This window comes from Xiphophorus maculatus, chromosome 10 (assembly GCF_002775205.1).
Source record: "Xiphophorus maculatus strain JP 163 A chromosome 10, X_maculatus-5.0-male, whole genome shotgun sequence".
Taxonomy (NCBI): domain Eukaryota; kingdom Metazoa; phylum Chordata; class Actinopteri; order Cyprinodontiformes; family Poeciliidae; genus Xiphophorus; species Xiphophorus maculatus.
In genome coordinates this window covers 20064704-20077302 of record NC_036452.1, presented here as the reverse complement: position 1 = coordinate 20077302, position 12599 = coordinate 20064704, and the positions used below count along the sequence as shown (strand labels likewise).

General features: G+C 39.7%; 1 protein-coding gene across 1 annotated transcript in view; it reads right to left on the bottom strand.

The window, feature by feature from the left end:
- Positions 1 to 12588, bottom strand: part of ogfod3 (2-oxoglutarate and iron dependent oxygenase domain containing 3) — a 23969-nt gene extending 11381 nt beyond the window's left edge. The window contains exons 1-7 of the mRNA XM_005809622.2: positions 12441 to 12588; positions 11677 to 11903; positions 9178 to 9253; positions 9056 to 9098; positions 5024 to 5088; positions 4519 to 4575; positions 3609 to 3762 (exon numbers count right to left, since the gene is read on the bottom strand). Coding sequence (XP_005809679.1) covers positions 3609 to 3762; positions 4519 to 4575; positions 5024 to 5088; positions 9056 to 9098; positions 9178 to 9253; positions 11677 to 11903; positions 12441 to 12508 — 690 coding nt within the window. The 5' untranslated portion in view covers positions 12509 to 12588. The remainder of the gene's footprint in view (positions 1 to 3608; positions 3763 to 4518; positions 4576 to 5023; positions 5089 to 9055; positions 9099 to 9177; positions 9254 to 11676; positions 11904 to 12440) is intronic.
- Between the last annotated feature and the right edge of the window lie 11 nt (positions 12589 to 12599).

Sequence of the window (12599 nt, the reverse complement as noted above, 5' to 3'; positions counted from 1 at the left end):
ATGGAATCGCTGTCAAGTGGCGTGTGGCCACATATGTGGAATTGATCTAAGGAGAAATGAAACATCTGGACAGACTTGTGCAACGTTGGGCTCAAATGTGGTTTCGAAGTACTTCTCAGAGGGTTACGACATAAAAAGAACAATACTGAATAGATTTGATGTTGGTGTGAAAGACAGGCAGTGGTTGGCTGAAAGCGAGAGAGTGTGGCGTTGGGTAATAACTGGCGTGGACAAAGACAAGCTGCCTAGCAACAATAATAGTGGTAATTACTGAAGTATTTAGTAGAAACTGAAATGGATTATGAATTGCTGGCACCACAAACCATCTCCAGAAATCTTTTGCAGCATTTTTGCGAGATTGAAAGCAATCATTCATATTGCTTAGCCCTTGTTCGCAGCTTTATTCCATTTATGATATGAATTGAATGCTTCTGGCGTGAAAATATTAAACTATATGTTTTACAACACGGCCTTTTTTCAATAGAAAGGAAGCCATGATTAACGCAGAACCCACTTTTCCAACAGGTAAATACTTGTAACATAAATAAATAACGGCCTGTGTGGTATGAAGGCTAAAGAAGTGTTCCACAATTCAGGCTGAAATGCTTTTGAGTGCCTGTTGAATTCGTGTAATTATTTCCCGCTACTCCCAGAGAAACACATTGCTGTCACGTTTTTTTTTTTTGGAACGATCAAATGAAAGCAATGAAACAAGACGCTAAAGTGGCTTCAGTGGAACTTGAGACGGTTCAACAGATTCTTTGATCCGTCAATAAGGCTACATGCCTTTTTATATGCTGGGCTTTCATGGGTACAAGCAGTTCTTGTTAGAGCTGCTGTGGGTTGTGCAACGTAAACAGTTCGCACCGCATTATTGAATTGCTGCTGTATCACAGAGCAGGTCTCCTGTGTGGCCATGTATGAAGAGCTAATTAAATGTCCACTTCGTCTTAAAATATGCAATATTCCTCCTGCCTAATTAATCCCAAAGGTTTTGTCAGGAGGGGAATTGGGAGCTACGTTAAGCAAAGTACCATCTAAGGCGGCAAAGAAAATGTATTAAAAGTTGCTGACATAGTGACCACAAATATATGGTCAATTTACCGCAGTGCTATGCATATCATACTCATAGCATAGGAATGGAAACATTTTATTTGAAAAACAAAACAAACAAAAAAACACCTATAGCCTATGATATGTTGCTTATATGCATATGATATGAAGTCATATGCTATGCAACATATATGCTATAGGTGGGGGTTTTTTTTATCAAATAAAAAGTTTCCATTCCTTATGCAAATAATATGAAATGTAACTACACTGAATAAAAAGACATGTTTTTGCAGACATTATAATTACTGGATTGTGCTATAAAACGTCACTCTGTGGCTGGAAAATACAAAATACCGCCCCTAAATTATGAATGATTAACTTTTTGTGGCCTCACAACTTCCTCCTGGGTTGCACGGACCTGAATTCCCGACCTGTTTGTTTGCAATCAAAAAGTCTCTGAGTCTTGCTGCAAAGGCTACCGTCATGAGGTTTTGGGGCTTTTCAGTTGGACAGATTGGTGTTACAAGCGCAACTTTAGCCAAAGTTTTGAAATCGGGGAACATTTCTCTGTGCGAAGTGATACGAAGTCAGCAAGATCCCGCAAGTCCTTGTTTTAGCTGGAGGAATATCCACTCCTTCTGTACCGGTGGTTCAGATGGACTGGTCCGAAAGCCCACATAACTCTCCAAAGTGCTTTTAGCACAATGAGGTGCACTGAGTAGAGTGTCGAGGTGAGAGTTAAAGCTCAGATGGGAATCTTTTTTTTTAATTAATAAAAAAGTGGAATCCATCTTTCTTGTAAAAATCAGAAAATTCTTTGAGTCAAAGAGTCTTTTTGTAACCTTAACAGCTAATATTGAATTGCGTCTAAAGCCATCTGGAAAGTCTTGAATGAATGCCAAAGAGGTGTATAAAACCAATCTTCAGTTTGGTTTCATTATGACAGTGATCCAAGTTCTACTAAGAGAACTGAGGCTATTATGCAGCTCTGATTGGCCATCAACTGCAGTCGAGCTTCCCTTCAGCGAAGAGACAAGGCCGGGTCAGGAATGTAAACGTGTCGGCAGCAGTTTGCAGCCGGGTCCATCTGCGCCATAAACGATAAACCCATCTCTCTGCTGTCGCACTTCAACTGTAGCTCTGACACAATATCAACTTATTGATCGATGGGCAAAAGAAAAGCCACCACTAAAGATGTCGGAGGCTATTTGCATGTAAATGAGGGTCGGGTTGTCCAACCGGCCTCAGAATAGAGGCAGAGACAGATGGCGAAGTGAAGAGGCGTTTTTCTTTTGATTCGTTTGTTTCCTGCTGCTGAGAGCCAGAAGGACCCGGTGAAGAGGCAAATATTAATGTTTGTAAAAGCCAACACAGGATATTTGACAACACAAAGGGTGAAATGGAAGCAATCTAGAAACGAGGCGGAGAGAACAATAGTCGTCAAGGTGTTGTGCTGCTTTTCTAAACGAGAAAAACGGGTCAATATTAGGACTGACGCATCGACAGACGACAATAAAGCAGAAAAATTGTTTAACATCAAGAATCCCAAGTCCATTACAGCCAATACCAATGACCGTATTTATTCCTTTTTTAGTCCTACTGATTGAAGAAGTAATGTTTGACTTTCTACTATTCTCTTAAATCAATAAGTGACAATCACATATATTTCATTTTAGATTTTTAAACAATTTCATTTTACAAAAGCTTTTTACTCCCTAGAGAGACTTTCCTTTGAACCGGAGCAAACATGTTCTTCAAACCTCAGAGAAGCGAAGGTCTTCGGACAGCAGCCGAGGTGGAGACGACTTCAAAAGATCTAATTCACGAATTCTGATGAAAACTGAAGCAAGTATGATGTGAACAGCTTCAGAAAACAACATTAAAAAGTAACGTGCAAGGATGAACGAAACGACGAAAGAAACAAGGGTTCGCGATTATTTACGTTCATTTATATCCATACTACAATATTAATGTTTATTTGTGACAAATTTTTGTATTTAGACAGATTTTAAATATGGATAATCTGATTAAAAACTGGTATCACAAGCGCCACTTCAGCCAAAGCTCTGAAATCGGGGACGATTTCTCTATTTGAAGAAAGAGAGAAAGGAAGTGAAGAAAGAGAGAAAGGAAGTGAAGAAAGAGAGAAAGGAAGCAAAGAAAGAGAGAAAGGAAGTGAAGAAAGAGAGAAAGGAAGCGAAGAAGAAAGGGAACAAGAAAGCAAAGAAACAAAAATTACAGAGAATTATAGGGAGAAAGGATGAAAGAAAGAGAAGTGGAAAAAAAGCAAAGAAAGACACAGACACAAAAAAAAGAAGCAAAGAAAGTAAAGAACAAAAACACAGACAGGAAGGAAGGATATTTAAACTCACAGGATAGCCAATAAAGTTTGGGCTTAATGGAAACTATACTCCATTTTCCCCCCATATGTTACCTGACCCTGTAAAGTGATTCAACCTGATGTAGCAGCTCTGGAAGCAGTGAGGTCACAAACCCAAACCGGCGCTGGCTTATCTGCGGCCAAACAAACTCGCGGCTCTGTTTTTGTCCGTTACCTTATCGATGTGCGGGTGCCAGTACTCGTCATGCTGCGTCTTGGCTGCGGTGCTGTTGATTCTGGAGAAGAAGGTGGGCTTGGTGAGGTACATCAGGGTTCGGTCCAAGCCAAACGTCTCGGCAATGACGGCCTGGATCCGGCCCCGCACATCTCTAGCGGTGGAAAACGGGAGAGACGAGTCCGAGGTGGAAGCTGATTTCAGTATGATTTATGATTCCTACACACCGACAGCCGCAGCTGTCCAAGAGACGCTCTCATAGCTAAATATTCTAGATTCATTTTGAATTTTTTTCCATCCTAACTAGCAAAAAAGGTCTTTAAACTCTTACTTAACCATCCTGCAGAAGGGTCCAGTGGACCCTGTATGACCTTTTACCCCATGTGCTCTTCTATGAGTTTTTAAAAAAAAATTTTTTATGGTTTCGGGAACTGACAGGACACCACCATCGTTTCCCCATTAATCAACCGTCATCTGAGCCTTGCACCAAGACTGTGGGAGGGTTAAAAGTCAACTACTGCTTTATTTGGGGCAAATCTGTGATATTGTGCATTTACTACAACTATTATTATTATGATTAATAATCCTAATAAAAAAAAGAAGCAAAAAAGGGAAAAAAAGGAGTAAACCAAAAAATATTTTGAGATTAATCTCTGAAATTTTCTACAAAGAAAAATATGGAAATTGCTCAGTTTGAAAATTTGGACTTCTCAGAAACTTTTCTAGAAGAAAAAGTTGAACATTTGTTTGAAAAGTCAAAAATTTGCTAGAAAAATTTGAAATTTGAGTTTCAAAAGTCAAAATATCAGAAACGTCCTTGTTTTTTTATCTAGAAATTTTAGCAGAAATGTACTCCTGTTTTTTTTTCCATTTACAATGGCACTAGTACGCCATCGTACTTTATAATCACCTGTAAAGCTTGAAATCCTCTTCTGTGAAGACATCTGCTACCTGTTCCCCAAAATACCTGCAGCAGAACCACAGAGCCAAAGGTCACAGGCCACCGACACACAGCACAGAAAGGGGAAAAATGAATTTAATTTTAGTAAAAGTAGTTAAACATTCAGTCAAACATTAAAGCAGCAGATTTTAAGCAAGCGATTGACAGAAAGTCTTGATTTTTGAGTGGGAACTGTTAAGTCAGCATTTTTTGATTAAAATCTGACAGATGTTCTCTGAGAACCCCGTATCGGCCACCTGCCGGGTGGGACAGGTGGCCGACACCTGAGGGGGGCGTTTGAGAGAGGACGATCCAAGTAAAGTTGGATTCTGACAGGACTGATGAATGACGCTGGGATGGGGTCACTGGACTGGTGGCTGACCTCACGGTGTGAAATAGAAATATCCCTGAAAACACTGAGAAACCGCCAGAAAGCGCTAAGGTGGTCAAATAAAGGCAAGGCGTGACTTCCCACCTGTATATATTGACAAACTGTTTCCCCATGGACAGCGCTCCAGAGTGAAGGTCCAGTATGGAGGCCTGCAGGGAAAACACATATTACACAATTCAGTTCAACTACAGTAACATGTGTGGCCAGTGTGTCGAGATTCAACGAAAAATCAATCTCCAGTGTTTTTATTTTTTCGCAGATTGTTGCCCTTTGCTTGTTTACCGCTCATCAAATCTTCTGAGACAAAACGAGTCGGTTCCTCAGAGGCCGCTTTGCTGCTTTCAGTTGCTTCACTCAAATATCTGAAAACTCTGTAAAAAGTTTCTATCTCAGCTGAGGTCTCCTCGCTCCGCTTTCCTCAGCACCTCTTCATGCGCAGGGATACTGTACGACACCGCCCTCTACAGGTGCAAGGTAGAACTACTTGAACGGATCTAAAATGCCTACATTTCAATCTGAGGTGGTGTTCCCCAGCAGAAATCTACCACAAAATGAAGTCATTATATCAGCAGAATAAAGACACAATATTACCAAAAGAAAAGTTGTTTAAATGAGGAAAAAATCCTATGTGACCAACTCGTCTAGTCTGACTTTTTCTCTTCAAATTGCACGCAGGTTGCACAATCATTTCAAAGTTCTGAAACTGATAATAGTCATTATAATTTTATTTTCATATCATTACCATTTTATTCTCGTATCATTATGACTCTCATTACAGCTTGATGATCCTCATGACTTTTTGCCATCCAATTTTATCCCCGCATTCTTACGTCTTCTCACTGTACGCAAAAGTCCAGACACAGCAGCGTTTTTCAGCAGCTGAGCAGGAATATCTCTGGGTCGTCTGTGGAAACGTCTGGCAGCAAGTCTCAACTCCGAGTGACTCTGTCACAGCACTTCACCGGCGCGCCGCTGAAATATTCATGAAGGTGAATTTAGCAAAGGACGCTAACTCAATGAAGGCCCGCAGACCTCAGAACTCCTCAGCTATAAAGGTGTTTCTACAAAGAATTGGATAAGAGGGGACGCTACACTCAGACTTTTATTTGTAGAAAAAACCCCAAAATGAAATATCTCTCCCAGCTATGCAGAAGTTTGTTTTGGTGTTTGTTGGTGTACCAAAGTATGGAAAAGATTAAGCAAAGCACCGGATCTATTACACAGATTTCACCGCAAAACAAACAACCTTTTACCAAGTATTTTTCATCGAGTTTCAAGAGCAGATATCTTTGAGCACTTGAAATAAGATAAAACTTTCACTAAGTTAAAGGGATGAACAACAAATTAATAACAATACATATCGTGATACATGGCACGTGATCAATATTAATAGAGTATACATCTGATGGAATATTCAATATGTAGAATATTCACTGAACTTCGATCCAGAACCGCTCAGCATTCTGGGGGATGTAGGCAGAGGAAAGACTTCAGTCGCTCAACCTCTTCACGGCCAGCTAAGAAAGGTTGGTTGCATCAACTAATTCAAGTTTTGGTTACCTAGCAACAACTTGTTGAGTAATGCGTGGAGCAGCAGTTTCAGGTTTTGCCTCATAACTACTTAAAAATAAAAACAACGGCGTCGAGAGAAATCTGTGAATGAAACAGGAAAAAAACGCCAACACATTTTTTCCTTCTTATAAGCAAATATAATCTGCCAATTTAACAATCACTTTTTCATCAATATAAAGGAATTATTGACTTAAAGCAAGCTCCTATTTCTTGCTGAAAAGTTACTTGTAAATTAGTTTCGCCTTATTTCAAATGTACCAAGATACAAAACAGGTGAAGCGTTCCCACGGCAGCAGGATGATATAACGTTATATGGAGGAAAAACAAAAACCTTCCTTAAGCTGCGTAAGCTATTTCTGGGGGGATCCCCACTGGAGGAGCAATCCGCTGATTTAGTGACCAACAGCTTATCAAGTGTGAGGCCAAGCAAACATCCCTGAGCTCCACAGATAAGCAGGACTGGGGAGGATTTTGAAATACAGTAAATATTTTTATCATAAGCCAGATTTAGGCCGAAGAAAGCAAAAAAAGTGGCATGTTTGTCTTTCGCTTAAAGTTTTGGTTCTCCAAAACCAGATGGTCACAAAATAAAATAAAACTAAAGCAAGCATACGGGAAAAACAGTTACTGGTTGTAAACAGCTTGGGTTCTTTTTACGTATGATCATATAAAAAATAAAAAAATAATTTTAAAAAACCCTAAAGTTTTATATCCAAACTCCAAAAAATGAAACCCGATTACGAAAAGATCGACCGAGAAAACAAGACGTACTTCCAGACCTCAAGACTCGCATTTCTGGATTTTTTTCAGCCATTTTAAATCAAGTTCTGGTCGTCCGGGTAGAAAGTACCAAGTATGAGCCTATTTTAAAAAGATGATGAGTTTTACTTCTTGTTGGTTCCACAAAGTCGAAGTGCCGCAATGAAAGGCGAAGACTGGCTCCAGATCGGAAAATTGGAAGAAGGGCAAATACCTGGAACACTACACCTTTCTGTTTTTATTTATTTATTTGCTTTTCATATTTTGCTACAAGCGTAAGTGTATTTTGCTGAGGTTTTACACGACGGATAACACACACGAGTTCAATTACTGAACTAATTAAGTCAGTGACGTTCAAACTTTTATCCATGAGGTCCAAAGTCATCAAGTTAAAAACATATGGGGGTCACGTTTTTTTATATATACTTATTTAAAAAGTAAGAACCCAACTCTGCTTTAAACTTGAGAAAGTTTTCTTCTATTCAAAGCTGTGTACTATTTTATGCACAAAAAAAAACCCCCAACTAATTAACGGTTGTGGCTGTAATGTAAAAGAAAAGTTCAAAGTCTATCAATGCTTTCGCCAAACGCTGCATGCTGTACGCACACTTTAATAATTAAAGAAAGAAAACTGTCGAAGTCTTCTGAAAGGAGAGAATTGCCTTCTGGCGCCTTGCCAAAGACACTCCCACACATCAACACTAACAAGCTCTCCGTCTTTGTTCTGTGGAGCTGTTAATTAGCAGCGGTACACGGTAGGCGCGACACCTCTTGAGGATAAGTCTCTCTTTCCTTGATGAGAAGCCGTCACATGCGGCTTCTGCCGTCTGCAAATGAAAAGACGGGTCGTTTCATGACATTTTCTTGTACTTCTTTGCCATCTTGACCATCACAACGTGTTCTCGAGTAGCACAACACTAACTAACAATTAGTTTAATAATTGATTCACCTATCGATTGTTGTAGCGAAAAATATGTAGCGAAAAATCTGTACAATAAGGCATTTTTGAATAGGACTCAAAAATGCCTTATTGTACAGATTTTTCATTTAACCAGAAGTAGAAAAGTTGTAAATAAACAAATAATACAATTCTCTTTTTAATTAAGAAAAAAAACGTATTGCCTAAAATGCAACAACATAGCATTCCTTTAGTAAATCTGAGGATTCACTGAGGATTCTTGCCTAAAACCTATTTACAGACAAAGGTGTTCTTTTTTATCTAAAAATGTAGAGTGTATATATTTATTGTACAGTTTTGGCTTAAATATTGCTCCGCATGTGTCGTTTTATTCAGCAAACTTCCTTTTTTGAGTCTGAATACTTAATGATTAATCAGTTACTAAATTAGTTGATTATTTCAATAATCGATTAATCGCAGTTAATGAAGATCGGTGCAGTTAACTATGATTAATTATGATTAATCACAATAAATTTGTTGAACATTATTTCAATAATCAATTTATTGAAAATGGCCATTTTTGAGTCTGCATACTCCAGCGAACTATTAATCGGTTACTAAATTAGTTGGCGATTATTTCAATAATTCATTAATCACAATTAATTATGATTTATACAATCAAACATTAAATTAGTGGATGTTATTTCAATAATAGACTAGTCACGATTAGCTACAATTAATCGTTTACGGTCTAACAAAGAGCATCATCTTACAGCAAACTGAAGGACAGAAATGGTTTCATTACTACTTTTTTTTTGTATTTATACTGCAGGTGAAAAGGATTTTAATTTGCGAGAAATTAAAATCTGGGTGTGTGAAATATTTACCCCTCCCTCGGACCCGGCCAGCGCCAGCCCCCTCTCAGCCAGCCTGCGAGCGAGAAGCAAAGAAAGCGTTCAGAAACCGACACAGTCGCGTGGAAAGGAGCCGAGGCGTGTTCGGGGTTCACCTCCGCAGGGCCTGAGCCTCTTCGCTCGTCACCACGCCGTCCGCGACGGCTCGGCCACACTTCTGAGGGGTGCAACCTGACAACAGGGAAACATGAGGCAGCGTTTCACAACTCAGCAGCAAAATTAACACACACACACACACAAAAAACATTTAGTGCATGAAAAAGAGATTTTGTTCTAAATGAACGCTGAGTTTTGATTCGTTGTTGCAGAAGTTTAAGCAACTTCCTGTTTTGAGGCGGGACTGAAATGAAGTCTTGTGGCAAATTACCCGTATATCCATAACTGAATAGCTCCAAACATTGCTGCGGATCACTTAGGGAAACTACTGATGAAGCATTCTTGACTTCTCAGTGACATCATGTCTAGAAACACTCTTAGTCTGCAGTGCCACCTGGTGGATCAAAAATTATATGGAAAAAAACAAGTGAAATCTGACATGATGTTAGGGGTTATGTACAGTATATACATGTATTAAAGTCCCTTTAACTAGATGCTAGAGTAAAGTTTGGTTTGGCTATCCTGCTGGTCAACAGGTTGAAAAATAACTCCAATACTTTTTTATTGCTTACAAGAAAGACAAATTCAGTTGAGGCAACAAATTTACAAAGTCGCCACCCTCATCAAGCCAAAGCTATTAGTTAATATGAAGTCAGATGATACTGAGAAATCATTCAAGTTGTCTTGTCATCTGCAAAACATGCTGTCATGGTCAGTTTTCCTACTTGTTTTGGATTTTAGTTGAAACATTGATCTGGTCTGCTAACCTATCAATAAATACTGTTGACAGACTATCCCACAAAGCTGCATCAGATCCGGTATACAGAATTAGAACGTTTTTATTCAGCATTTTGAAGGACGTTCATCTAGGATATTTAATTCAACATGCTGCCGACAGCTGGAGTGAGAATGGCAACAATTGTGTCATGAGTGGAACTGACACAGGGCAGCCGCCTGTGAGTCTGGTAAGGGATTTAAAGATGCCACACTTGAATTGGCAACCGGTCATTGTACAGCTCAGAAAATAGTAAAGTGGAGAACAGTTTAAGCAACTGCTAACGTGCTCAGGTAAAGCTTAGAAAGCAGGTTCCCCACTAAAAGCCAACTGTCTTCAAAGACCCTAAAATGTCTTCATGGGACATACAGCAGGTCCTTGCAACTGTGACGACGATAAAGAATGTATAATAAGAAAGGAGCTGCACACTTCATGGGAAGGGTGCAAGGAGAAATCCTTGCACTCTTTCCAAGGTGCAAGGTTGGAAAGAGTAGACTTAAGTCTGACTTCAGTGTGCCGCAAAGAATGTAGTCAAAGACCATGACCCATATTCTCAAAGGTGCGTGGATGTGCCAGAATTTTCTCCCAGCTTATCAGAAACAAAAGTGAATGATCTAGAGTCAGCAAGTAGCTTCAGTTATTACAGATAAAAACTAATGATCATGTCCAAAATCCAAAATCTGGGTGTAGTGATGGACTCAGAGATAAACCTTTAAAGAGACATAAAGACAGTTACAAAGTCAGCCTTCTAACATCTAAAGAACATTTCCAGGATTAAAAGTCCCAGCAATGTCTAGAGAAACTCATCCATGCATTTATATTTAGTTGCATTGATCAACAGTGTCTAACAGGTCTTCATAGGTCTACCAAAAAAAAAAAAAATCAATCAACCAATGAGACAGCTGCAGAACACTGGCGATAGATCACATCACCCCAGTTTTACAGTGGCTCCCCGTAGCTGAGAGAACAGACTTTAAAATACTGCTGTTAGTTTACAAATCACTGATCGGCTTAGAACCACACATCTGCTGTTGTTGTCTCAACCTGAACCAGACCAGAACCATTAAGCTCCTCTGGTTCTGGTCTGCTCTGCATCACCAGAACCAGAACCAAGCAGCATTCAGCTTCTACAAAACAGCCAAAACACTGAGCTCCTTCAAATCTGGACTAAAAACCCACCTGTTTAGAGGTGGCTTTGATTAGGAGCAAATGAAACACTGATCTGATGAATATTTGCTTGATGATTTTGATGATAGCATTTGACAAAATGTTATGTTATTCAATTTATGATGTTTTTATGATGGAAATCACTTTCAACTGTCTTGTTGACAGCTGAAAGTGTCAACAAGACACTAAATAAACTTGACTTGACTTTATTAGGATTCTTTGTCAATACGTAGCCTGAACTTCTGCAAGAAGGTTCTTGGACACAACAGAGAACAGGTTTTCCAGTTTCCCATGTAAATTACCATATACTACAAAATATAAGACTTTGAAGTTCTTCAGAGTCAAAAAGAAATCCAGATGTGACTATTTCTTAACAAGGGAAATAATATTTAATGTGGAATCCCAAGTTTTTGACATGACTGAATATGTTCTGGGTACTATTAGCTGTAACAGTCAGCATGTCACATTATTGGAGAAGGATTAGTAATGCTGCTTTTCGTTCTTAACTAAGAAATTAGATGGGGGAGGGAGGTTTCAGTAGAGCCCAGAGCGTCACCTGGGTAGCGCTTGTAGTTCTCGTAGTCCTCTGAGCATTGGACGCTGTAGACCCTGGGCTGAGGCAAGATCATTTCCCTCCGACTGGCCAGAGTTTCTGTGATGTCACCGTCCAAGGAAGCCAGGTAGAGCCAGGCGGCAACTGTACTAGCACACAGAGCAACCAGCAGCAAGGCCAGGAGCCCCCGGGAGCCCCGCCACGAAGACCCCTGCCTCAGGGCATTTCCCCTGGTCAGGACAAAGGTGAGTGACAATAAGCACAACATAACATACACACAATGTAATTGAATTTCTTTAATTTATTAGGTGTCCGTGTTGAAAAAGGGAACTCTGGAGGCAGTGAGTTGAACTGGACTGTATTTAGGGGTGTCAAAGAAAAGAGGGAGGAACACCACCCAGCACTTTTTAAGCTTTGTATTTGTAAAGAGTGTTAAAAGAAACATGCAACACTTCACAGTTTTGTACAATTTTTGAGTTGGTGTGTGGCATAAAATCCTAATAACAGGCATCCGAGTTTGTGGTTGTGACGTTGCAATGTATATTTGACAAACCGATATAAGATTATACTTAATAAGAGCTTCTGTAACGCCGTTTTATTAAAAAAAGGAAAAAATCCCGAAATTGATGAGTTTTTGTACCATTTAGACCATAATTAATCAGGTCGAGCTTTAACTTGTTTTACTGGCCGAAGCTGGAATTTTCGCTTCCATTCAGCGTCTCCAGCCTCCTTTAATGGTGGAAATTAGCTTTGTTTCATTAGCTTACCTTTTAATTTTTCTTTCTATCTCTGCTGCATTCGGGCCCTTTGTGTTCCTCAGTCGTAGCAGAGCCATGTCACCTCAGCTAGCTTTCAACCAACAGCTGTTTGCACACCGCAAACATCCCGCACACCCCGCCAACAGCTCGTACGCCAGCCGGAAGCTC